Genomic DNA, 25263 nt, shown 5'->3' with positions numbered 1-25263 from the left:
ACTGACTTCATTAAAACCTGTGTGGATGAGTGTGTGCCTACAAAGACTTACTGTACATTCCCAAACCAAAAGCTATGGGTGAACCAGAAGGGATGTCATCTGCTGAAGGCTAGATCTGTGGCATTCAAGTCTGGCAACCCAGGCCTGTACAAGAAAACAAGGTATGATTTGCAGAGGACTATTTCAAGGGTGAAGAGACCATTCCAAGTGAGGTTGGAGGTGACATTAGATGCACAGCAACTCTGGCAGGGTCTGCAAGACATTACTTCTTTCAAAGTGAAACCCAACAGCATGAATAGAAATGATGCTTCACTAACAGATGAACTCCACGCCTTCTATGCCTGCTTTGAAAGGGAGAACACAACTACAGCTGTGAAGATCCCTGCTGCACCTGATGACTCTGTGATCTCTGTCTCAGAGGCCGATGTTAGGCTGACTTTAAAGAGAGTGAACCCTCGAAAGGCAGAAGGTCCCGATGGAGTACCTGGTAAGGCTCTGAAAATCTGTGCCAACCAACTAGCGGGAGTATTCAAGGACATTTTCAACCTCTTACTGCAACGGGTGGAAGTTCCCATTTGCTTCAAGGTACAAGGAAGTCCCTACAAAAGACTGTGAGAATAGCTGAGAGGACCTTGTAGTTTTAGCCTCTGAAGGATGTCTATATTTGTGAAAAAGCAGAAGATTTCCAGCTCTGGAACCAATTTATGCTAACTTTATTTTATTTAGAAACACATCATGCTAACAAGCCCTTCCAGCCCAGTGAGCCAATGGCACCCAGTTATCACCATGTGACCTGTTTATCTTCTAACCTAAACCATTGGAATCCGGGAGGAAACCAGAGCACCTGGTCATGGGGAAAAAGTATAAGCTTACAGACAATGGCAGGACTTGAACCCAGGTCGTTGGCACTGTAGTTGTGTTACATTAACCACTAGGCCACCATGCCTCCCCACATGAGTGCATTTAACAAACAAGTGTATAGGGAACTGATTAATAGAAAAAGTAGGGTGTGATTGGTACTGTACAACTACCAATTGACCCCTCATGCTGTTGTCTGTTTGTAATTTATTTCTCGTGTTCCACAATCTGATGAGGTGTCCATTTTGACAGGACAAATTGATCTCAGTTTTCTGTTTATGTGGTGTTCAATCCAACTGCTCCATTATAATAACCCTAAGCAAAGTTACTCAGCCATGCTGGAGCTAACTAGCTTAGTACTGTGAAGTGTAGAATCTAAGCCTGTGAAATGCTATGTATGGGTGTGACAGGAAACTTAATGAAATACTTACAAGTTCTTGGAGCCCTGCCCCAGCTGTCATTGGATCCTGCCCAGTTAAAAGTGTATAGAAGCCTTCTTTGGGAGAAATGAAGGGGCCTAAGAGACACAGGTGACTTTCTCTTGGCCTAGTACCTGGAAACAGTCAGCTTTACTGAGCTGTCCCTTTTCCTTCCCGTGAAGGATAACAACGGTGACAATAAGACACAATTCTTTTGCTGCTACATTCTTGTCTAGCTGTTGACATCCTTGAGCACCGATGGATACAGTGAGCCCATTTCAATGACCAGAAATGCAACCCAGCATAATCAAACCCATCTTTCAAGTAACACTTCCTCAACAGGTTCACATATCCACATTTGACTATTTAAAGCAGAAAATATTCTATTACAAAAGAACAAAGTGTATGACACTGCTTTCTCTTAGTTAGATGGTGAGTGTTAGATTGCATCATTTATATATATGCAATACGTTGTCCTTTGAAGTTGAAATAGATCGATAGATACTTTATTGATCCCAAAGGAAATTACATTATCAAGGTAGCATTGCAAGTAAGAAAGAATAAAAAAATAAGTTACCTCAAACAATCCTACAGGAGAGGGTCATCACATCCCAGCTATAGATTGTCTCATTATAGAGCCTAATGGTTGAGTGTATGAATGACCTCATATAGCGCTCTTTGGAGCAGCGCAGTTGTCTAAGTCTGTTACTGAAAGTGCTCCTCTGTTCAGCCAAGGTGGCATGCAGAGGGTGAGAAACATTATCCAGAATTGCCAGGTTTTTCCATAAGATCCTTTGTTCTACCACAGCCTCCAGTGTATCCATCTTGACTCTTATAATAGAGCCAGCCTTTCTAATCGGCTTATTGAGCCTGTTGGCATCACCCGTGTTGATTTCATTGCCCCAGCACACCACTGCATAAAAGATTGTACTGGCAACAACAGATTGGTTGAACAGGTGAAGGACCTCAGTCTCCTCAGGAAGTAGAGGTGACTCTGGCCCTTCTTGTAAACAGCCTCTGTGTTGATGCTTCACTCAAGTCTGACATCCAGGTGCATCCCCAGGTACTTGTAGGTCCTCACCACATCCATATCCTCACCATCAATGGTAACGGAGCAGCGCTGGCTTAGCCTTCCTAACATCCATCACCAAATCCTTTGTCTTACTGATGCTGAGCTGCAGATGATTCAGCTTGCACCATTTGACAGTCCTCCACCTGGGCCTTATATTCATCCTCCCAACCTCCCTTTATGCACCCAGCAATTGCTGAGTCATCAGAAAATTTCTGCAGATGACATTTCATTTCATAGCTTGTCATATCAGACAATCAGCCATTCTTGTCTGGTGCATAGTGTCAAGATTGGTCTTCTTTCAAATTAACCGGGTCATGGTATGAACGTTCCTGACTCAACCCTTGTTTTTTACGAGGCCGAGTGGCTGGCTTGGCGCTCAACCTGGCACGGATGGAAAGCGTGCTCGGGGGGTGGGGGGGTCGACTGGGTTTGAACTTGGGAGCCTTCACTTCCGAAATCCAGCGCTAATGCCACTGCGTCACCAGCCGGCTGTGCAGATGGCATGACTCAGTGTTGTATCTAAAGTCTGAGGTATGCAGGGTAAACGGGAAGGGAGCCAATACAGTCCTCTGTGGGGTCCCAGTGCTGCTTATAGCCATGTCTGACTACATAGCTCTGAAGGCACACTAACTATAGTCTGCCAGTCAGGTAGTTCATTATCCAATATGCAATGGAAGTGCCATCCTGCACTGAACAGAGCTTTTCCCCCAGCAATGGCTGTATGGTTTTGAAGGTACTTGAGAAATCAAACAACATGATCCTCACAGTGCTGCCCTGCTTATGCAAATGTGTGTAGCTCTGTTCAATAGATAGATTGACAGCATCATAAATTCCGTTGTGCTCCTGGTAGGCAAATTGCAGGGGATTGAGGGCTGATCTGACCAGGGATTGAAGGTGCACCAGGATCAGCCTCTCTAGGGTCTTCATGATGTGATAGGTCAGGGCCACTGGATACTGAGGCATGAGGATGTGTCGTTAAAATTCTTCTTAATATTGAACTGTGTTGTTTCTCTTCATCTGAATATGTTATTTTCCTCCCAAGAGCTGAGTTGTTCATCTGTCCACTAATCTTTTAACATGCTGTAGTGAATAATAATTGAGACAGTAGTTGGTGCAAAATACTGGAAGCAATCACCAGATCACAAGATAAAAAAACTTAATGCTTAAATCTTGTTGATCTCAACACTGAAATGGGGATAGATTAGCCGGATTATTTCTCTTGTCTTCTGAATTTAATCAATGGCTTGGATTGTACATTCCATACTTGTATGTGTGCATGTAATTTGGTGTTGACGTTGACAAATAAACAAAATTAAAGAAATTCTGAAAAATTATAGTAGGAGATTAATTGAACAAAACCCTTCTTTATTTCCAGACATGTAATAGACCGTTGATACAAATTACAAGGCAGTATGAATTTGTGTGGAAAATAAAAGGTCACCCAGTAGTTATAAAATTGGCCTGTTAATGAGGGTTTCAAATGAAGCATCAATAACAACAATGATTTCTCAGTAGTTGCTGATTTCATCTTTGCATCTGAGAATCAGATTACCCCCTTGGAAATCCAACCTTGCTATGTTGTTTCTCTGCTGTAAATTGAAGATAATCAAATAGTTAAAGCATTGTTCTGCCCCACTTTTAAATGTAATTACACTGATCTGGTCACTTGGCTTTTATAGTTTGTTAGCCAATTGCTGAGCACATGCATGGGATTGCTTATAAAAGCAGTTAGCACAATGCTGTACAGTGCCAGCAGTCACCAATCAGGGTTCAATTCCCACCTCTATCTGTAATGAGTTTGTTCCTTGTCCCTGTGCCGGTGTGGGTTTCCTCTGTGTGCTTCAGTTTCTTCCCCATTCCAAAATGTACAGTTAGTAAGGAACAGAAGGTTGCGGGCATGCTATGTTGGTGCCAGAAGTGTGGCAACACTTGCAGGCTGCTCCCAGCACATCCTTGGACTGCATTGGTTGTTGACACAAATGACACATTTCACTATTTGTTTATATACATACATACGACAAATAAAGCTAATCTTTATCTTTAAAACTTACTGGCAATGTCTATTGAGAAATAACTGATCACAGAGAAGAATCCTTTGTGGCTGACAAACACAGAATGGTCACAATGGTTTGCAGGCAGAGTGCCTGTTCAGTTGCCCTGGGTAAATAACTACGTAACTGAAATAAGGATTTCATATATAATACATTTCCTTTGGGGACGTTTTATTAAGTCATTGTATGTGGTGTTCAAATATTTAATGTTGTTGTAGACTGATATCATTGCTGCTGTAACTATTGATTTTTGTGAAGCAATTTTAAAAGACATATTAATGGGAAATACAGATTAGCACAGATAAAAGATTCCAATTACCACCAAAAAGTTGCACTATCATCTCTTACTTTGTTACTGTTTCCAGTTACTGTTACTGTTGGGAGCTTTAACTGAAAGTACTATTTCATATGTCTTCTCAAGCCACATGAAACTATTTGCAAATCTTGGATCCACTCTTATCCTCCACCAACTTTCACCTACAGTTGACGTTTTAACCTGAAATAGTATCTTGTGAATAGTTTCTAAGGTCCCCTCTCATTCATGATGTAGGAATCTTAGATGGGGCAGAAGTTGACAGGAGTATCCAGGACTGTTTCTTGATACAGTATACAGGTGATCCAAACAAAGATGGGGCCATATTAGAAATTGTTGGGAAATGAGCCTGGCCGGGAGATCAGAATCTCAGTGAGAGAGCGCTGACAGCAATTACCATAACTCCTTAAGTTTTAATGTAAGTCTGGAAATTGAGGTAAAGTGCTAAATTGAGCAAAGGCAAATGACAATATTATTAGACAGGAATAAAATGCACTAAATGCTGGAGGAACTCAGCAGGTTGGGCAGCATCTATGAAGGGAATGAATAGTCAACATTTCTGATCAGGTCCTGATGAAGGGTCTCAGATCTTAGTTCCTCCAGCATTTTGTGTGTGTTACTTGGGATTTCCAGCATCTGTGCAATCCCTTTTGTTTATTATTAGATAGCACCAGTGACTGAGATTCAGGTTTCCTCCAGGTCCTCCAGTTTCCTCCCATAATCCAAAGGCGTACAGGTTAGTAAGTTGTGGGCATGCTCTGTTGGCATTGGAAGCGTGGTGGAGACTTGAGGGCTGTCCCCAGCACAATTTCATCAGTCTTACATGCAGAGGTTCTATTTCATTACAAATCACAGGAGCACTAGCAAATAAAGCTTCCCCTTAACTCCTGTAAGGAGCCATTAGGGTGGATAAGTGTAAAGGATAATATTTATGAAGAATCTAAACAATGAAAGAAAATACAAAGCATTATAGAGGTTTTGGAAGATAATTGCAAAGATTAGGACCAGGAGAAATGAAGATACCACTGTCAGTAACAGAGCAATTAAATCTGTGGATGCTTAATATGCCAGGTTTTGAGCACAATTAACTCAGCAGAGAATTTAGTAAGTAGTGAAGAAAAAGAGGATAACCTCCTGTATATAGGTGAGACCTTACAGACTGGGATATAACCTCCTGTATATAGGTGAGTCCTGACATAGATTGGGATATAACCTCCTGTATATTAGTGAGACCTGATGTAGATTGGAATATAACCTCCTGTATATTAGTGAGACCTGATGTAGATTGGAATATAACCTCCTGTATATTAGTGAGACCTGATGTAGATTGGAATATAACTTCCTGTATATTAGTGAGACCTGATGTAGATTAGAATATAACCTCCTGTATATTAGTGAGACCTGATGTAGATTGGAATATAACCTCCTGTATAGTAGTGAGACCTGATGTAGATTGGAATATAACCTCCTGTATATTAGTGAGACCTGATGTAGATTGGAATATAACCTCCTGTATATTAGTGAGACCTGATGTAGATTGGAATATAACCTCCTGTATATTAGTGAGACCTGATGTAGATTGGGAGACCACTTCGCAGAGTCCGCCAGAAAAAGCGAGATCTCCTGGAGGCCACACATTTCAGTTGTACTTCCCAATCCTATTCCGACATGTCAGTCCATGGCTTCCTCTATTGCCGCGATGAGGCCACACTCAGGTTGTAGGAGTAACACCTTATATTCTGTCAGAGTAGCTTCCAACCTGGCGGCATGAACATGGATTTCCCGAACTTCCGGTAATTGCCCCCCCCCCCCCCTTCACCGTTCAACCATTCCCAGTTCCCTCTCTAATTTTCACTCCTTACCACCCATCACCTCCCTCTGGTGCTCCTCCCATTCCCTTTCTTCCAGGGTCTTCTACCCTCTCCTATCAGATTCCCCCTTCAACAGCCCTTTATCTCTTTCACCTATTAACTTCCCAGCTCTTTACTTCACCCCTCCCCCTTTCCCAGTTTCACCTACCACCTTGTACTTCTTCCTCCCCTCCCCCACGTTCTTGTTCTAACTTCTCTTCTTTTTTTCCTAGTCCTGATGAAGAGTTACAGCCCAAAATGTTGACTTTTTCTCTTTTCCATAGATGTTGCCTAGCCTGCTGAGTTTCTCCAGCATTTTGTGTGAATTGCTTAAATTTAAAGTCCCGTCCACTGATTCTGTTATTTCCATCGTGTGGTGTACATAGCCTAGCATTTGATTTCAGGTGTCGAAGGTTGACACACATTTCATATGGTGCTTCTAAGTGGTGCTCCAAGCTAAATCAGTTAAAAGGATTGTCCGTAAAGCAAAGAAACACCATGAGTTTGGCATCACTTAAAACCAAACTGAGAAAGTAATCCTGCTGCAGTAAAGAGGCCTATCGGTATTTCAATAGCTCAGCAAGCCATTTGATCCTTATGTGCATACAGAGGCCTACTGTTCATGGTACCAATTCTTCATTCAATTCTTGCATCTGGAGCTGTTTCATTCTCTCCTGCCTACCCTCTAAACCTTGCTGTTATCCCCACATATGCCGGAAAGTATGAGCAGCCCTGCAGTGTAGATATTAACATAATTCTTATCTTTGTAATTATAATTTTAGTGCAGTACAATTTGGAATGTGGCCCTTAAATGTCACTTTTGAAGCTGTCTGTAATGCACAGTGCCCCTGGGTCACACTGTTTCTGACAGCTCAATTTTTACTCGAGACGACTGCCTATCAAGTCCAGGAATGGTAACCATGGCGATGTCAGTCCCAGTAGTAGGGAGTCCTTTATCTTACACCTGGTGAAGTTGTTTCCTGAAGATGTCATCTTTTCATGCAGCGCGGATCAGTCTGAAAGGGAAGCCAGCCAGACAGTCTCTACTTTGCTGACTATTTCTACTTCTAAATTTGGCTGCTTATCCAGTACTCCAAAATTTTATAAGCTTCTGCAATTAAATCATTATTTCCCTTTTCCTATTCTGGAGCCAGAGCCTGGATAGAAAATTTAGAGCTTTAATATATTTACTTAGTTCATACGGTGCCTAATGACTTGTGTTGTGACAGGTGTAACACTTGCTGAACTTAAAGGTTCAATGTTGTTTGCTCCAGCCCAGGACAAAGGGTTAAACATGTTGCATTGTGCCAGAGAATGATAAGTACATGCCTTTGCCAGAAGCGTAATTCTGATTGGCACTGTCAATGGGCAGAGGAGAGCTGCAGGTGTATCAATCTCACTTCATCCTTTTGTCTTCTGGTATCCAGCCAGCCACATTGGATTAAAGGTGCTTTTTTTAAAAACATGAAATCTGTTCCTTGCAGATGACGGTAAACAATTGAAAGGTAATTGCAAAGGCTTAGGACGTTCTGCAGTGATATAGATTAGATTCATATGGCCAGTTATTTATTTATTTAATTAGAGATACAGTGTGGAATAGGCCCTTGCAGCCCTTTGAGCCAAACCACCAGCAACCCACTGATTTAATCCTAGCCAAATTACAGGACAATTTACAATGACCAATGAACTTACTAACCAGTATGGTTTCCAACTGTGGGAGGAAACTGGAGCATGTGGAGGAAATCCTCGTGCTCATCGGGAGGATTTCGTATAATTTTGTCACCGATACCATTAGGCAAACTTGTTTACGTATGAGGTAAAGTTTTTTCCTGAATGAAATTGTGTCGCCTTAATGCACCTTTTCTCCAGGTTGTGCCTAATTACTAAAAACAACTAAGACAATGGATTTTTTTTAATAAAAAGAGAAATATCTATAAAAGCTCAGCAAGTTGGGCAGATATACTTCCCAGGTTTAAGTCCTTCCATTGAGATTAAGAGAGAAAACAAGTTAGTCTAGGCATCAGAAAAATGTCAGGTTATATACCATACCAGTCTAGTACAATATCTAACTGTAGTTTTCAAGGACGGAATGAATGTTTTAGTGAGGTTATGAACAGCAGTTTTAAAAGCAAAGGCAACGGTACAAAAGGAGGGGACAGCAGTTACAATGTGAGCTTATAGGAACAGAAAGAAAAGAAATAATATGGAACTTGTGTTGACATTAGTTTAATATCTTTATTAAGAAAAGCCCAGGAAGCATATTGCTTACAAGAAAAAAAACAGATGCTTGGGTATGAGAAGAGAATTGTATGTAATTTTTTGGATAACCATAAGATAGTTGTTTTTAATTTTTGTGTAATACTTTCCCTTTATTTAAAGTAATCCATTACTAACCATGCCAGGACTTAATATCCATCCTTATTTACACCTGAACTAATAAGGCAACAAAATACCTTACATTTCAGTCTTAATTTGGCTACACTTTTAATTAAAGTGACAAATTTATAGGCATGATATACATTGACCACACAGTACAGATTGGTTGAGCAAAGATAAAATGCACCCCAAAAGGATCGAGACAGAATTAACAGTGGAGACAGTTGTTTAGGATTTGGATGGGTTACACATATTGCAAATGAATCTAACAAGTCTAAAAAAGAACACTTGCATTCTACTTTCTTCGTTGCAACTATTTTAAAGAGTACTAATGTACAATGTGTAGCTAACTGGCATTTCATGTGGATACTTAACTGTGCTATTAATGACTGAAAGGAGTTCACCCACTGAAGTTCTCGGTCCTAATTGATTCGGGCTGTTCTTGCATAACTTATAAAGTCCAACTAGGAGCGGGGCTGTTGCATTTGAACATGGTGTGAAAATTTGTTATCATAATAAATAATTGGAGGTGACTAAGAATTGAAAAGAACATAAGTTATCACTTTATAACTTGTAATAACATTTATTGCCTGTAGGGAAAGATTATCAAGTTTCATCTTGTGTGTAATTCACACTTATCATTATCCTACACCCTTTCCTCTGACATGTTCTAATTAAAATAATTTTATAAAGGACAATTTAATCATGCACTATTGTCTATTTAAATTCTTTTATTTCCCTTGTGTTGCATGTCTGTCCACAATTTCACTTACACTTTACTTGGTAATGGACCATAGTCTGCATCACATGCCTGTCTGAAATCATACTGCACTGAGCTTAGGTATCCCATGGAAGCATAATCCAAGTAAATCCCAAATTGCCTTAATACCCTTAAATTTATCAGGTAAATGGTGAATCTTTCTCTAGGCAGTCTTTCAAGATCACAATGTCACAAAAATTAGGAGCAAAGATGGTCAGCCCCTCAAGCCTGTCTTGCCATTCAACATGATCATGGCCTAAACTCCCCTCTGTGCCTCTTCCTCATATCCCTCAATTCCTTGATCTTTCAAATATTTATCGATCTCCACCTTAAATATAATAGGGGGTTGTGTCCTAAGCCCCCTCCTTTACTCTCTGTATACTCATTGCTCCAACCTGCTGACGATACTACATTGATTGGCCTAATCTCAAATAATAATGAGGCAGCCTTCAGAGAAGAAGTAATCACCCTGATGCAGTGGTGTCAAAAAAACAACCTCTCCCTCAATGTCACAAAAAGAAAGGAGCTAGTTGTGGACTACAGGAGGAATAGAGACAGGCTAGCCCCTATTGATATCAATGGATCTGGGATTGAGAGGGTGAACAGCTTTAAGTTCCTGGGTATACACATCACCGATGATCTCATGTGGTCTGGACATACTGGCTGTGTGGTGAAAAAAGCACAACAGTGCCTCTTTCACCTCAGACGGTTGAGTAAGTTTGGTATGGGCCCTCAATTCCTAAGAACTTTCTACAAGGGCACAATTGAGAGCATCCTAACTGGCTGCATCACTGCCTGGTATGGGAATTGCACTTCCCTCAATCGCAGGAGTCTGCAGAGAGTGGTGCGGACAGCCCAGCACATCTGTAGGGTGAACTTCACACTATTCAGGACATTTACAAATACAGGATTGTAAATAGGGCCCGAACGATCATTGGGGACCAGAGTCACCCCAACCACAAACTGTTCCAGCTGCTACCATCTGGGAAACAAACAGTACCACAGCATAAAAGCCAAGACCAACAGCCTCCGGGACAGCTTCTTCCACCAGGCCATCGGACTGTTTAATTGATGCTGATACAATTATATTTTTATGTTATATTGACTGTCCTGTTGTACATACTATTTATTATACATTGCACATTGTACATTTAGATAGAGGCATAACGTAAAGACTTTTACTCCTCATGTATATGAAGGATGTAAGTAATAAAATCGGTTCAGTTCAAATGATCTGGGCTCTACCACCCTTGGGAGTAGAGAATTCCAGAGATTCTTTGCCCCCTGAGATAAGAAATTTCTAGCCATCTCAAGCAAAAGCAAGAAAGTGTTGGAGGGACTCAGCAAGTCAGGCAGTATCTGTGGAGGGAAATCAATGGTTTGGGCCAAGAACCTTCATCAGGACTGGATGAAGGGTCTTGAAGTAAAACATTGACAGTGCATTTCCCTTCATAGATGCTGCCTGTCCTACTGAGTTCCTCCAGCATTTCGTGTGGGTTACTCAAGATTTTCAGCAGCTGCAGAGTCTCATGATGATTTCTGTCCATCTCATTTTTACATATTTAGCTGCTGAGCTGATATGGAACCCACTGACTCTGCTATAGATAACTGACTGAGTAGGTAGATTGGCAAATGGTACTTTCTTTCTACTGTTTACACTAGGCTCCTGACAAAGGAACTCACTTTTCAGTGACGCAATGAATGCTCCTCCTCCATTTTGAGAGTTCACAAGGATAAGGCTTCCCACAAGTCGGCAATTTTCCATGGAGCAGTTGTAAATTTTATGGAATAGTCTTCTCTGACATACCCCCCTGGGTCTAATCATTAAACTAGCTGTTAATTTGGAAAATATTTTAAATATATATTGTATCGAATATTAAAAAACGAGAAAGGGAGACTATACAGAGCAACCAACCTGTTAGTTGGACATAGGCAATTGAGAAAACTCCAGAATAAATTATATGATGTCAAGACAGAAAATAATAATTTTACTGAAGAAGGTCAACATGGATTTATGAAAATGAGATCATCTTTGACTAATCTACTAAGTTTTATTTTTAGCAATTATTCTTATGTGCAATAGATAGAGGAGAACCAGTGGATGTAGTGTATTTAGATTTTCAGAAGCACTTCTTTGATAAAGTCACAGAGAGGAGGATGGTAAATAAGCTTGCACCACATGGAATTGGGGTGGTGGTTAACAGAAAAGTTAAAGTAGGAATAAATTTATTCTGAGGTTAATGGGCCATGAATACTGAATTCTCACAAAGATCAACATTTGTGGCCCCAATCATTCTAAATTTGCATCAGTGATTTGGCTGAGGGGTCCTGATATAATGCCACTCTTTACTATAGACCACAAACTAAATGGGTTGAGAGTTTAACAAATGAGAGAATCTTCAGATGCTGGGAAGTCAAGCAACATACACAAAATGCTGGAGGAACTCAGCAGGCCAAGCAGGATCTATGGGAAAAAGTAGTCAACATTTGGGCTGAGACCCTTTGGCAGGACTGGAAAAAAAAGATGAGGAGTAGATTTAAAAGTTGGGAGAGGGAGAGAGAAACATAAGGTGATAGTTAAAACTGGGAGGGGGAGCGATGAAATAAAGAGCTGGGAAGTTGATTGGTGAAAGAGATACAAGGCTGGAGAAGGGAGAGTTATATAGGAGAGAAGACTATGGAAAAAAGAAAAGGACGGGGAGCATCAGAGGGAGGCAGTGGGCAGGCAAGGGGATATGGTAAGAGAAGGAAAAGGGGATGAGTCCTGGTGAAGAAGAGAGTGGTAATGGAGGTGGGGTAGCTCTTACCGGAAGTTTCAGAAATTGATGTTCATGCCATCAGATTGGAGGCTACCCAGATGGAATACAGTATAAGGTATTGTTCTCCAACCTGATTGTGGTTTCATCACAACAGAAGAGGAGGCCATGGATTGACATATCGGAATAGGAATGGGAAGTGGAATTAAAATGGGTAGCCACTGAGAGATCCCACTTCTTCTGCCATTTCACTGAGTGCCTTTTATTCACCAGAAAAAGCTTCAGGAGAATATATATAAAGTTAGATGTGAGGGCATCAACTTGCAAAATGGAGCCACACTGTGGGGAAAAGATATGAGATGGTCTGCTTTGCTGAGTAAAACACAAATTCCGATTACTTTTTAAACAGAGGCAGATTTGAGTAATGTTGATGTTCAAATAAACCTTGATGTTCTTGTATGCAAGTAGGTATGGCAGGCAATTAGGAAGACAAATGTAGCCTTTATTACAAGAGAAATTGAGTACAAGGATAATGAAAACTTGCTGCAATTATGTAGGATCTTGATGAGAGCGCTCCTGGAGTGCTGTATACAGTTATAGTCTGCTTGCCTAAAATAGGCTGTATTTGCTACAAAGGATGTGTAAGAAGGTAGACTGGTTCCTGGAATGGTGCATCTATTATTAGAGGAAAAATTAAGTAGTCTAGGCCTGCATTTTTAAGAGTCTAGAAGAACGAGTGATGACATTTAATATATTTTTTTCGAGTTATCAACAGCTTGTTACAAGAAGGAATGTTTAATAGTAAAGGGTAATTTACTTTACTTTCCCCAAACTGTAAGGCTGATCAAGACCTCCACCCAGTAACCCATCCCTCCACACCCCCTACTAACACTACTTTATCATTTCCTGTCAGTCACCTTATGTGCAGACACTCAAGTGCCTAGCATCACTTTATAGACATACAATCAATCTATGTATATAAGCAGTCTTATGTATTTTTATTTATTTTATTTTTATTAGTATTGTGTTCTTTATCTTATTGTGCTTTTTTGTCCTGTATCTGATCCAGAGTAACAATTATTTTATCTCCTTTACACTTGTGTACTGGAAATGACGTTAAACAATCTTGAATCCTGAGTTGGTCTCACCACACCAGGTAATAAGGTTCTGTTTCCCTCTAGGTCTGGTGGTTTGAAAGACAGAAGTATCAAAGATATTTTAGTGAGACCTATTGATCCAAATAATAAAAACAAAATGAGGGCTCCCATAAAACTGCCCATGTGTACCAAAATAACTTCTATGCCCACTTGAGAGGTTAGATGATTTCTTGGTTTAATATTTTATCTGTAAGGTTGTTCCTCTCTCTCTGCAGTGCTTCCTCAGTCAATACCGGTGTGTCAGTCTAGATTAGTTGTTTAAGTTTCTGGGTCAGAGCCTGAATCCACATGTACATCAGAGACCAGAGTGCTATCACATAGTTGACACTTAGCTGTTTTCAGGTTAGGGATATAAAGACAGTTTAAATTAATCCCAGTAGCTGTCATTCATCAAAATGACACTCACATTAGCACTAGTTTTTAAGGATACCAGTACTTAATTGGACCTTTTCACTTTAGAGACCTAAACTCCAGACAAACCATTATAAGGGAAGTTCTTTAAAGGCATTTGTAACATTCTGTAATTAGTTTAATGGCTAACTTTAGAATTTTGTTTAAAAATTCTGAGATTTATTTTGTATGTAATTATTTTTTACAGCTATACATTTTGCATTTCCATGAATGCAAAAGTAAAGACGATATTGAAGCAGCAGGCTCTCATTTGCATGTCTTCCCAATTTCTGTGGAATAAATTGCGGACTTCCCATATTTTTTAGACTGTTAAAGCTTTGATCAGGAGATCTTATTTCCATCCCTGATGTAAACAGCAGAATCAGATTCAGCTATTTGTTGCTTGAATTTGAACTATTATTCATTGATTTATGAAGAATTCCTTTTACATGCCTTTTTCACCATATCCCTTAAATATCTTTGATTATTCAAAATATTTTCATATCAGTTCTAACATTAACAGTTGGCTTACTGCCATTTGCTATGTTTAGGAAAGTGTATAGAAGTGGACTAGGAACCAAGGATGAGGAAATAGTAGTTTCTGTCTTCATTCAGGGAAAGGATCAGTTGCAGGAAATAGTAGTTTCTGTCTTCATTCAGGGAAAGGATCAGTTACTGAAAAATGAATTAAATACCAGCTTCCAGAGTAGCACCCATTTTTCCATTTCATAATTTGACATCCTACTTGGCAAATGAGATATTGCATGTAAAGAAACCCCATAGTGCATTTGTTTTAATTATGTCAAGATGATAGACATTGAGGAAAAGCTGGGTAGTATTCCTCAACCCAGGAGATTAAACTATCTGTTTCTAGTAAAAAAAAAGTTGAGACTGATTTGCTGACTAGGTCTCATTTCTCCTGACTTGTGTTTAAATGTGATGGTTAGAATTTGGCACATAATCTCAAATACAATTATTTTGGTACAGTTGTGTTAGTTGTTTCTACATGGTTTTCAAAATATAGATTTGCTATTACTCCATCCCATAATTACTGCACAAATACTGCTGGAGAAAAAAAGTGCAAATATCTTTCTTTCCTCTTGTTCCTTCTGACTCACAACTGGTATCAATTACAAAACACTCAAGATATAATAGTCCTCGAACACACTCTGGTTAAAGAAGTTCCTTCTCATCTCTGTTCTGAAAGGTCATCCTTCTGGCCCTCTGGTCGTAGTCTCTCCCGTTATTGGAAGCATCCACTGCACATCCACTCTATCTAGGCCTTTCAATATTGGGTAAGGTTCAATAAGATTCCCCTCATTTTTCTAAACTCCAGCAAGTACAGGCCCAGAGCCTTCAAGCACTCTGTGTATGTTAATCCTTTCATTCCTGGAGTTATTCTCATAAACCTCTAAATGTCCATGCCTAAGGAAGAATATTTGCAATATTTCCAGTCAGTGCTTATATTAAAGACAGATTTTTCAATATCATGGGATATAAGATTGGTGTAGAAAAGTGATGCTTAGGTTAAAAAGAAGCCATGATTTTCATGAATGTTGAAACATGCACTAAGGGTTGAATGATCTACTTCTGTTTTTAGTTTTCCATGTACTTAGTCACTTCTTGGTCTCTACGTTATTTCTAATTTGCCAGATAGCTTATCCAACCAGTTTTGGATAAGCAGAAATTTCCTCAAACTAAACAGTAGGAATACAAGGTCTGTTCCTTAACCATTAATTCTGTTGGGTATCCCCTGACAACTGTCACATGACGCTTCAGGCTTTTTGCAGTTTTGGTGCCACATTTGACCTCTGAGTTCTAAATCACAGATTTCACTATTACTAAAACTACCTGTTTTCCCCTGTTTAGCAATGCCTAACTGCAACCATTCCCTCAGCTTATGTTTGGCTGAAGTCTTCATCAATTTCTTTATTTCCTCTTGACTTTTCAATGCCTTTCTGGTCACCCTTACTTGTTTTAACCTTACTAAAATCTGAGCTCATCTAACACTCTGCTGCCTTTGTCCTGGCTCTGACCAATCTATATGTCCATATTTTTATGCTTACTGTCTCAATTTTAAAGTTTTAATATTATTCATTAATCTCTCCATGACTAAACTCTTTCTCTGCCTACTGCAGTTCCAAAAGCCTCCAAGATACCTGCATTATCTATTCTAATTCCCCAACTATGCTCCTTAAATCTCTTTGCCTCTCCTATTTCTATTTCCTCCTCCAAGACATTCCTTAAAGCATACTGCTCTTAACAATGTTCTAATCATCTCCACTAATATGACTTTATGTGGCTGGTGTGAGATTTTGTTTAGTAGCATGCCTATCAAGTGTCTAGTTCCTTTCTTTGTCCCCAGTGAGGCACTATATATTGCCAAATTGTTGCATTAGTTTGAAAATCTATTGTATCTTCACATTTGTTTAAAACTGTTAGATGTTGAATATAGAAGAATGCAAGTCAACAATTACCTATCCACATTCAAATTCTTTTTTTGTTCCCTCTGAGCCAGATGTTGAGAGGTTGCATTTTGAAGAGTATTAATGTTCTTCCTCAAATTTCCATTTGATTCTCAGCAGACAAACAGGTGCTTAGCTCTGATACAGTTGCAAGGAATAAGAGTATCACAATCCACTCCTGCTACAAGGACTCTCACTTTTCACTCTTCCAGGCATATTGTTTACAATTCAAATATGTTGAAAATAACAAATGAGTTTGGTGAAGTAATTTGAGATGTGTTCTCGTCTGTGTAAAAATAATTAGATGGAGCAGTTATTAAACAATGTGATTCTTTTTATCCAGTTAGTGACCAGAGGCTGTGAAACAACAGAAATGACTCTGAGAAGAAATGGCCTTGGACAGCTAGGATTCCATGTTAACTTTGAAGGTATTGTGGCGGATGTTGAGCCATTTGGCTTTGCGTGGAAAGCTGGCCTCAGGCAAGGGAGTCGACTGGTTGAGATTTGCAAAGTAGCTGTGGCAACCTTGACCCACGAGCAGATGATAGACCTCTTACGAACATCCGTGACAGTAAAAGTGGTGATTATTCAACCGCATGAAGATGGAGCTCCAAGAAGGTAAAGAAGTTGGCTTTCTGCAATTTGTCTAGTGATTCATGGTGTATGTCTTTTGACAGATGCTTTAAAAAAAAGTTTAGACGTGACCCAAAAGCATTGAGAATATCTTATCCTGTTTGTAAGCTACAGCAAGGTGAACCAATGTCAGTACTATCTATAAATAATAAATTTTGGTAAAACAAAGCTTTTAAAAATATGACCTAATAAGACTATGAAATGTGCTTAAATCATTCTGTTAGGGCCATGCCCATTATCTATGACTGGCATATTGTTTAAAAATAGGCAAATATGATGATTTAATAAGCTTTAAAAAGTATTTTAATGGAACCTCCCTATATCAAAACCTGGACAATTTATGAACGATTGCAGCTGGAGCAATGCCTGTGGGTCATACTTGCATCACACTGCTTTTGCTTTAACTTTACTGAAAAGGTGTTAAAATTAACACCTCTTCAGTCACAAACACCATACTGAAGTGGGTTCCTCCGTATAAATCTATAAAAGAAAATATCATATCTGGGCTAATTATATGAGAATAAGTTCATGCATACTGAGAAAAGCTAGGAGCAGCTTCTTTCTTTCTACCATCAAATTCCTGAACACTACTCGTGAATCCACAAACACTACCTCATTATTTTTGCTCTCATATATATACATATGTTTGTGTATATATAGATGTGTGTGTGTATATGGTGGACAACTGCCATAACCCCCAGAGACGATGATTGGAAGTCAAGATGAAAATCACAAGGGCAGAGGTCAACAGACTAACTGAGCAGCAGAACAGTGTAAAGGTCGAAGACTCACCTTGGCTACTAAGGAAGTACGGAGGTATTTCCATAGCTGAGGCCCTGGAAACTGCCAAGCAACAATTAATAGCTCTGGCTACTAGACTACGGAAGTACACTAAGGATGCAGAGGCCAAGTGAATGAATGCACTCTTTTCCAAAAAACCAGGAAAAGTACTCGCACACATCTAGAGTAACAACACGTCAACTGAGGAGTACTGGAAGAGTACATGGGAGAAAGAAGCGTCACATAACACCAGTGTCCAATGGCTGGAAGACCTACAAGCAAACTTCTGCAAACTTCCAGAAGAAGAACCATTCACATTTACACAAGTAGATGGCCAGCAACGGAGAGCAAGTATGAAGAACTGGACATTACCAGGGCCTGACATGATCCACGCCTGTTGGCTGAAGAAACTAATAACATTACATACATGGCTGGCAGCACCAATGAACCAGCTGTTTGAAGCAGGCTCCCACCCTGACTGGCTAATTCAAGGAAGGACAATACTCATAATGAAGAATCCTAAACAGAGCAGCAGCACCATCAAACTACCTGCCTATAATCTGCTTATCAACAACATGGAAGCTGCTATCAGGCATCATAGCCACCAAGCTGAAGGAACATGTGTGTAAGTTCCTGAGCCCTGCTTAGAAGCGGATTAGTAATGGAACCAGAGGCTCCAAGCATCAACTATTGGTAGACAAAGCAGTCATGTGACACTCAGAGACCAAGCAAACCCACCTAAGCACAACCTGGCTTGACTACCAGAAAGCATACGACTCATTGCCCCACTTATGGATCCTGGAATGTCGGTCTCTATACAAGGTTGACAAGACACTAAGGACCTTCATCAAGAACTCATTGGGCCGTTGGAGGACAATGCTAGAAATTATCGCAAAGCTCATAGCACAAGTGTCGCATCAGATGTGGAATATACCAGCGTGATGCACTATCCCCACTGCTTTTGTGCATAGGCTTGAACCCCCCTCAGCCAGATCATCTCAGAGTGGATATGGGTACAGGTTCAGGAGTGGAGTGACCATCAGCCACCTCCTGTACATGGATGACATCAAGCTGTATGCCAGAAGTGAAAGAGACATTGACTCTCTAATCCACATGACAGGTGTACAGCAGAGACACTGGAATGTCATTTGAACAGGAAAAGTGCAGTTGAATGGTAACGAAGCTCATCAAAACTGAAGGATTCAAGTTACCTGAAGGTCACATACCAGACGTACAGCACAGCTACAAATACCTGGACATCCTGCAGGTGCATGGAAGCCACGATGAGGACACAAGGAAGGCTGCAGCATCCAAATACCTCCAAAGAGTGAAACAGGTCCTAAAAAGTCCGCTGAATGGGAAGAACATGATCAAAGACGTAAACTGATTTGCCATACCAGTCATCAGCTACCCAGCTGGCCAAGGAAACTGGAAGCTGCTGACATCGACCCGGAAACTGTCACCAATAAATACATGGAGGATTCCACCCTAAGTCTAACATTGAGCATACCTGCCAGAGTTAAGGATAAAGGAGGATGGGGACTTGGAAATGTCAAGGCCACAGTCCTGGAAGAGATGCAAAGTATCCATAAGTATGACAGGATGACCTGCTAAGGGAATCCCTCAGACAACAGGCAGGGAACATCAAAATGGAAGTGGGTGAAGCAGAGCCAGAGGACCAGGGACCATGTCAGCACAAGCCACTGCACAAGATGTACATCACCAGATATCAGAGGTGGCTGACATAAGAAAGTGGATGGGTAGAAATGGCAGGGCTGAGAGACAGCACAGAGGTACTGCTCATGGCTGCATAAAAACAGGCGCTGAGCACAAGAGCAATCAAAACAGGGGTCCATCACATCAGGCAAGACCCAAGATGCAGAATGAGCAAGGAATCCACTGAAACCATCCAGCACATTAGAGCAGGGTCCAAGATGCAGGCAGGGACAGCATACACTGAACGGCACAACCAAAGTGCAGAAATTGTGTACAGGCATATCTGTGCACAGTATGGATCAGACACTCCCAAGTCCAAATGGGAAACATATGAGAAGGTAGTGGAGAATAACAGTGCTCAGGTACTGTAGGACTTCCAAATACAGACTGATAAGCAGATACTGGCCAACCAGCTAGACATAGTAGTACTGGACAAGGAATAGAAGAAAGCATTTGTAATGGACATGGCAATCCCGAATGACAGTAAAAACAGGAAGAAAGAATATGAGAAGCTGGAGAAATACCAGGGCTTGAAAGAGCAGCTAGAAAGGATGTGGGAGGTTAAAGTCCCAGTGGTGATAGGAACACTTGGAGCTGTGATGCCCGGACTGGGAGAGTGGCTCCAACAAATCTTGGGAATACCATCTGAGATCTCAGTCCATAAGAGCACACTACTAGGAACAGCAAGGATACTGTGTTGAACCCTCAAGCTCCCAGGCCTTGGATAGAGAACTCATGATTGAGGGGAAAGTAAACATACGCACACCACCCATATAGGGTGAGAAATACACACACACACACACACACACACACGTGCGTGTGTGTATAATAGAGAGAGAGAGAGATTTATAGTATATTTTATGTATTGCACTTTATGGTGAAAAGGGGCAATGCACATTCATAGTCTACGCTATTGTGAGGGTGATGTCAGATGGTAAGGCTGAATGGTCAGGATGCAGGTATGGGAGGATGTGGGTAGTGGTTTTAATTAACTCACTGGAATTCTGTAATGTGATTGCAACCCCTGAGCAACTCTTTTTCCAGCTATTAACTTCCTGTTGTACTTGAATGTTCTTTGTAGATTTTGTGCTTTTATTATCAGTCAGCCCTCCCATCCATCCCTGCTACTGGATGAAAAGGAACAGCCTTGCACTTGAAAATTAACATGTGAGCAGACCATCACTTTGCTATTCTGCTAGAGTCTACTGAACTCCCTGGTCTCCTCTTAAAACCATTTGCCAGCCATGTTTCTAGCTCAGTTATCGTTCTGCATGGGTCTTTATGAATAACCTTTTGCATCTCACTGCTTCCACATTGGGGATGGTGCTCTGGGCAGTTTTGCTGGCTTGTGATTGCAGATGTGCTAAGATGCCAACTGTGGCTACAGGTCCATGACACAATTTCTATTCTTGATTGCTCATGAATTAGTGTAATTCGCAATAATTCCCTCCTAACTAGCTCAGCACTTTTTTTTAACTGGCCATCTGCTTCAAAATCCTGGGTAATTGATTTGAATCCCATGTTTATTGCTGGTGCTGTATTAAGATGGGTGATAAACAGTAAATTTAGGCATTGTGGGATGGCCGCTGATGTGCCATTCAGTTTGTGTACACTTGTAATAGGCAACCTTTTGTTATTTCCCAAATTAAAATGTTCGGTAGTATTTAGAAAGAAAATGCTGCCATCCGCAACCTAACAATCAACAAAGCACTGGAATGAGGGCGTCTTCGGCACAATGCACGATGTTTACCATTGCAAATTACCTTTGCGTCTATAAAAGCAATAAGACTGAGAAAATCTGGATTTGTAATTTATATAACTCCAAGGCACACAGGAAGGTAAACGAGTAATAAAAAGGATGTAGCCATACCTATAAAAATTTACAGTTTTGTTAAATTCTGTGTGTGCCCTGTCACTCTCTTGCTCTTTCTGTTGTCCTTAAACTGCACAACTGATGTTTTAAATGTAGAGATGCAGTGCAGAACAATCTGTTCCCTGAAGTCCCTGCAGTATTTTCTTGACGGTGAATCGGTATCAAAATATATTTGTTTGCTCTATATGAAGCCAATTGGTGTTTCTTAAGAGATGCAGCACAATAAAAGGCCCTTCTGGCCCAGGAGCACTCAGTGTCCAATTAGAGTGCCTATAAAAAGTATTCCCCCCCCCCCCTTGGAAGTGTTGATGTTTTATTGTTTTAAAACATTGAATCACAGTGGATTTAATTGGTCTTTTTTGACAATGATCAACAGAAAAAGACACATTTGTGTTAAAGTGAAAACAGATCTCAACACAGTGATCTAATTTAATTACAAATATAAAACACAAATAATTGATTGCATAAGTATTCACCCCCTTCAAATCAGTATTTAGTAGATGCACCTTTGGGAGAGTTCCAGCTAAAGGGTTTTTGGAAGAAACTTCGACTGTAGGTGCTGTCTGGCCTGCTGGGTTCCTCCAGCATTTTGTGTGTGTTGCATGGATGTCCAGCATCTGCAGATCTTCCCTTGTTTGTGTTGAGTACAGGGGTAGGGATGTTATATTGAACTTGTATAATACGTTGGTGAGGCCTGATTTGGAGTATGGTCTGGTCACTTACCTACAGGAAAAATATCAATAAAATTAAAAGAGTGCAGAGAGAAAATTTACAAGGAAGTTACTGGGACTTGACACAAGTTATAGGGAAAGGTTGAATAGGTTAGGACTTTATTCCCTAGAGCATAGGAGAATAAGAAGAAATTTGATAGAGGTATACAAAATTATGAGGGGTGTGGATAGGGTAATATAATCAGGCTTTTTCCACTGAGGTTGGGTGAGACTAGAACTAGAGGTCATGGGTTAAGGGTGAAAGGTGAAATGTTAAATGAGCAGTGGCTTCCTCACTCAGCATGGTGAGAGTGTGGAACGTGCTGCCTTATTGTCAATGTAGGTTCAATTTCAGTATTTAAGAGAAATTTGGGTAAGAACATGGATAGGAAGGATATATAGAGGTCTTTGGTCCGGGTGCAGGTTAATGGGTCTAGGCATTTTAATAGTTCAGCATGGACTAAAGGGCCCTTTTCTGTGCTGTAGTGTTCTATGACTCTATGGTAGTAAGTATGGTCAGGTAAGGTTTGGAAGAGAGCAAAACAACATAGCAGTGTGTAATCAGCAATAAAAATCAGAAATGCCTATGTAGGCACATTTGGAGAGTCAAGTAGTCATGTCCTCAAAGTGTGAGTTTGGGTTCATTAGGCCATATGGGTTATCCAAAAAGAATGTCACATTGGAGAATAAAGACTTGATGAATTTGTATAAATTACTGGCTAGATGTAACACCTATGTAGCACCTATTATCGTGAGTGACTAGTTGCCGCACTCTTTTGAGAAGATCAAATTACACTAGGTGCTAATAGGCCATCAGAAGAATCCAGGTATCAGAAGGAGGCAGTGAATAGAAACCACACACTTCTGGAAATAAGGTTTTGTTTATAAGAAAAAAACAATATGTACAAAATATTTACATGAGCAAGAACAATTCAAAATTCAAACATTCTGTTTATGTTCCAAATCTTAGATATCAACAAAAGCTAAATTCCTATTTGGTTAGAATCAGTGATATTCATTAGAATAACCTTTATTACTCCAGTTTCTCTAACTAATTAAATCTAGTGTTATTCCCTATTTAAAAGTTGACAGACTAAACTTTCCTTTTTACTTAACGCTAGATAGTTAAAAAACCAAATATAATTCCTGTTCTCAAGTATTATAGTTAACTTCAAGTTTCAGTTCCAGGCAGTATATCTACAAATTTAAATTCAAATTCAAAAATTAGACTTACACAGTTTAACATTTTTCACAATTCTCCAACATCACAAATCTTAAAGTAAATCTCATTCCGTAACATTGAAGTCTGCAAAAATAATCAGTTCTTGCAGAAAATTAAATTAAGATTCTTCGAATGAAAATAAACTTGTACATCCAACTGTATTAAATCCTCTGTGTCATTATACATTTTGTTCCCGCGCTGGTTCTTCATCTTGGGTGACTCACCATCTTGTTTCTTGGTTCATTGGAGTGAAATAGTTGATCATCCACGGAAAGTCAATACACACACTTGTACAAAACTTCACCAAATGCCCTGGTATGATTTTGCAGAACTAATTCCTGACTGCACGGTAGGGATTTTGGACACTGTTCTCTGCCAATATTTCATGTTATAGCTGTGGCTTCAATAAATCTTTTATCGCTATTGTCTCTCCTCCAGGGGTTTCACCCTGAGGTTTTCAAGTTAGTAGGGTAGAGATACTCACTACTAATTCCACTCTTAACAGTTAATATCTTCAGCTTCTCATCGTTGCTATGTTTCTCTCCTTGTCTATCATATGTCCAGCCTGCCCTGCCCTCGTATAGTGTTTTTTTTCCATATTTTTTTTAAATCGGTAAACCTCGTTTTCATCCCTCCGCAAGTAGAAAGTTCTAACATTACAATTTTGGGTTTAATTAGCCTAGGTTACATAGACCACAGAATACTATGCTTTGGGTATCCTGAAACACAAAAAACATTAACCATAGCATGAGCTATGTCATGGCCAGGATGCACATAAGAGAGTTCAGCTGCTGTCTCACCATCTTACATTGGTTCACCTGATCAGTTGCTAGTCTAATGCAGTGAAGCCAGAGCGGAAAGTGCAGATGGGCACAGTCTTTCTCCCAGGGTACAGGAGTCTGAAATGAGTGGGCATAGATTTAAGGGGAGAGGGGTCAGATTTAAAGGGGATCGGAGGAGCAAGTTTTTCAAAAAGAGCATAGTGGCTGGATGGAATGGGCTGTCAGAGGATCTATCTGTACATGAAGTTATAATTGCAACATTTATGCACTTAGGTACATGAATAGGTAAGGTTAAAGGGAATGGGTTAAATTCAGGCAAGTATGGTTAGCTTTGATAAGCATCTTTATTGGCATGGACTTTGTACCACTGGACCTATTTCCCTGCTGTATGAATCTTCCTCTAGGATTACTTCCTATCTTTGGTGAAAACAGACTTGGGGAAGAATATTAAAATCATCCAGTGTTGCAATGGAGAATGATGCCATTTAGCCTATCATTTCTGTTATATATGAGGTAGTGTTCATGGGTTCAATGTCCATTTAGAAATCAGATGGCAGAGGGGAAGAAGCTGTTCCTGAATCGTTGAGTGTGTGCCTTCAGGCTTCTGTACCTCCTACCTGACGGTAACAGTGAGAAGAGGGTATGTCCTAGGTGATGGGGAGAGGGGGATGCCACAGAGACTAGTACTCAAGATGGAGCTGACTAATTTTACAACTTTCTGTAGCATCTTTCAGTCTTGTGCAGTAGCCATCACCCCCCTCCAGACAGAGAAGCAGCCTGTCAGAGTGCTCTCCACAGTACATCTGTAGAAGTTTTTGAGTGTTTTAGGTGCCAAACCAAATCTCTTCAAACTCTTACTGAAATATAGCCACTGTGTTGCCTTCTTTATGGCTGCTTTGAAGTGCTGGGACCAGGTTAGATCCTCAGATATTTTGACACCCAGTAACTTGAAATTGCTCACTTGTAATTAGTTCATGTTCCCTCATCTTACCCTTCCTGAAGTCCACAATCAGCTCTTCCATTTTACTGACATGGAGTGCAAGGTTGTTGCTGCAACACCGCACAACCAGCTAGTAAATC

The 25263-nt window shown here is 40.2% G+C and overlaps 1 protein-coding gene across 3 annotated transcripts in view; it reads left to right on the top strand.

Moving 5' to 3' along the window:
• The window catches only part of sipa1l2 (signal induced proliferation associated 1 like 2), a 511308-nt gene that overhangs the window by 348143 nt on the left and 137902 nt on the right, over window positions 1-25263 (top strand). For all 3 annotated transcript variants that reach the window (XM_073056679.1, XM_073056680.1, XM_073056678.1), the window contains one exon: window positions 16811-17085. In XM_073056679.1, coding sequence (XP_072912780.1) covers window positions 16811-17085 — 275 coding nt within the window. The remainder of the gene's footprint in view (window positions 1-16810; window positions 17086-25263) is intronic.

The sequence above is a fragment of the Hemitrygon akajei genome, chromosome 9, assembly GCF_048418815.1.
Source record: "Hemitrygon akajei chromosome 9, sHemAka1.3, whole genome shotgun sequence".
In the NCBI taxonomy this organism is placed as follows: domain Eukaryota; kingdom Metazoa; phylum Chordata; class Chondrichthyes; order Myliobatiformes; family Dasyatidae; genus Hemitrygon; species Hemitrygon akajei.
The sequence above is the reverse complement of the archived record's forward strand: the minus strand, read 5'-3'. Positions and strand labels throughout refer to the sequence as shown.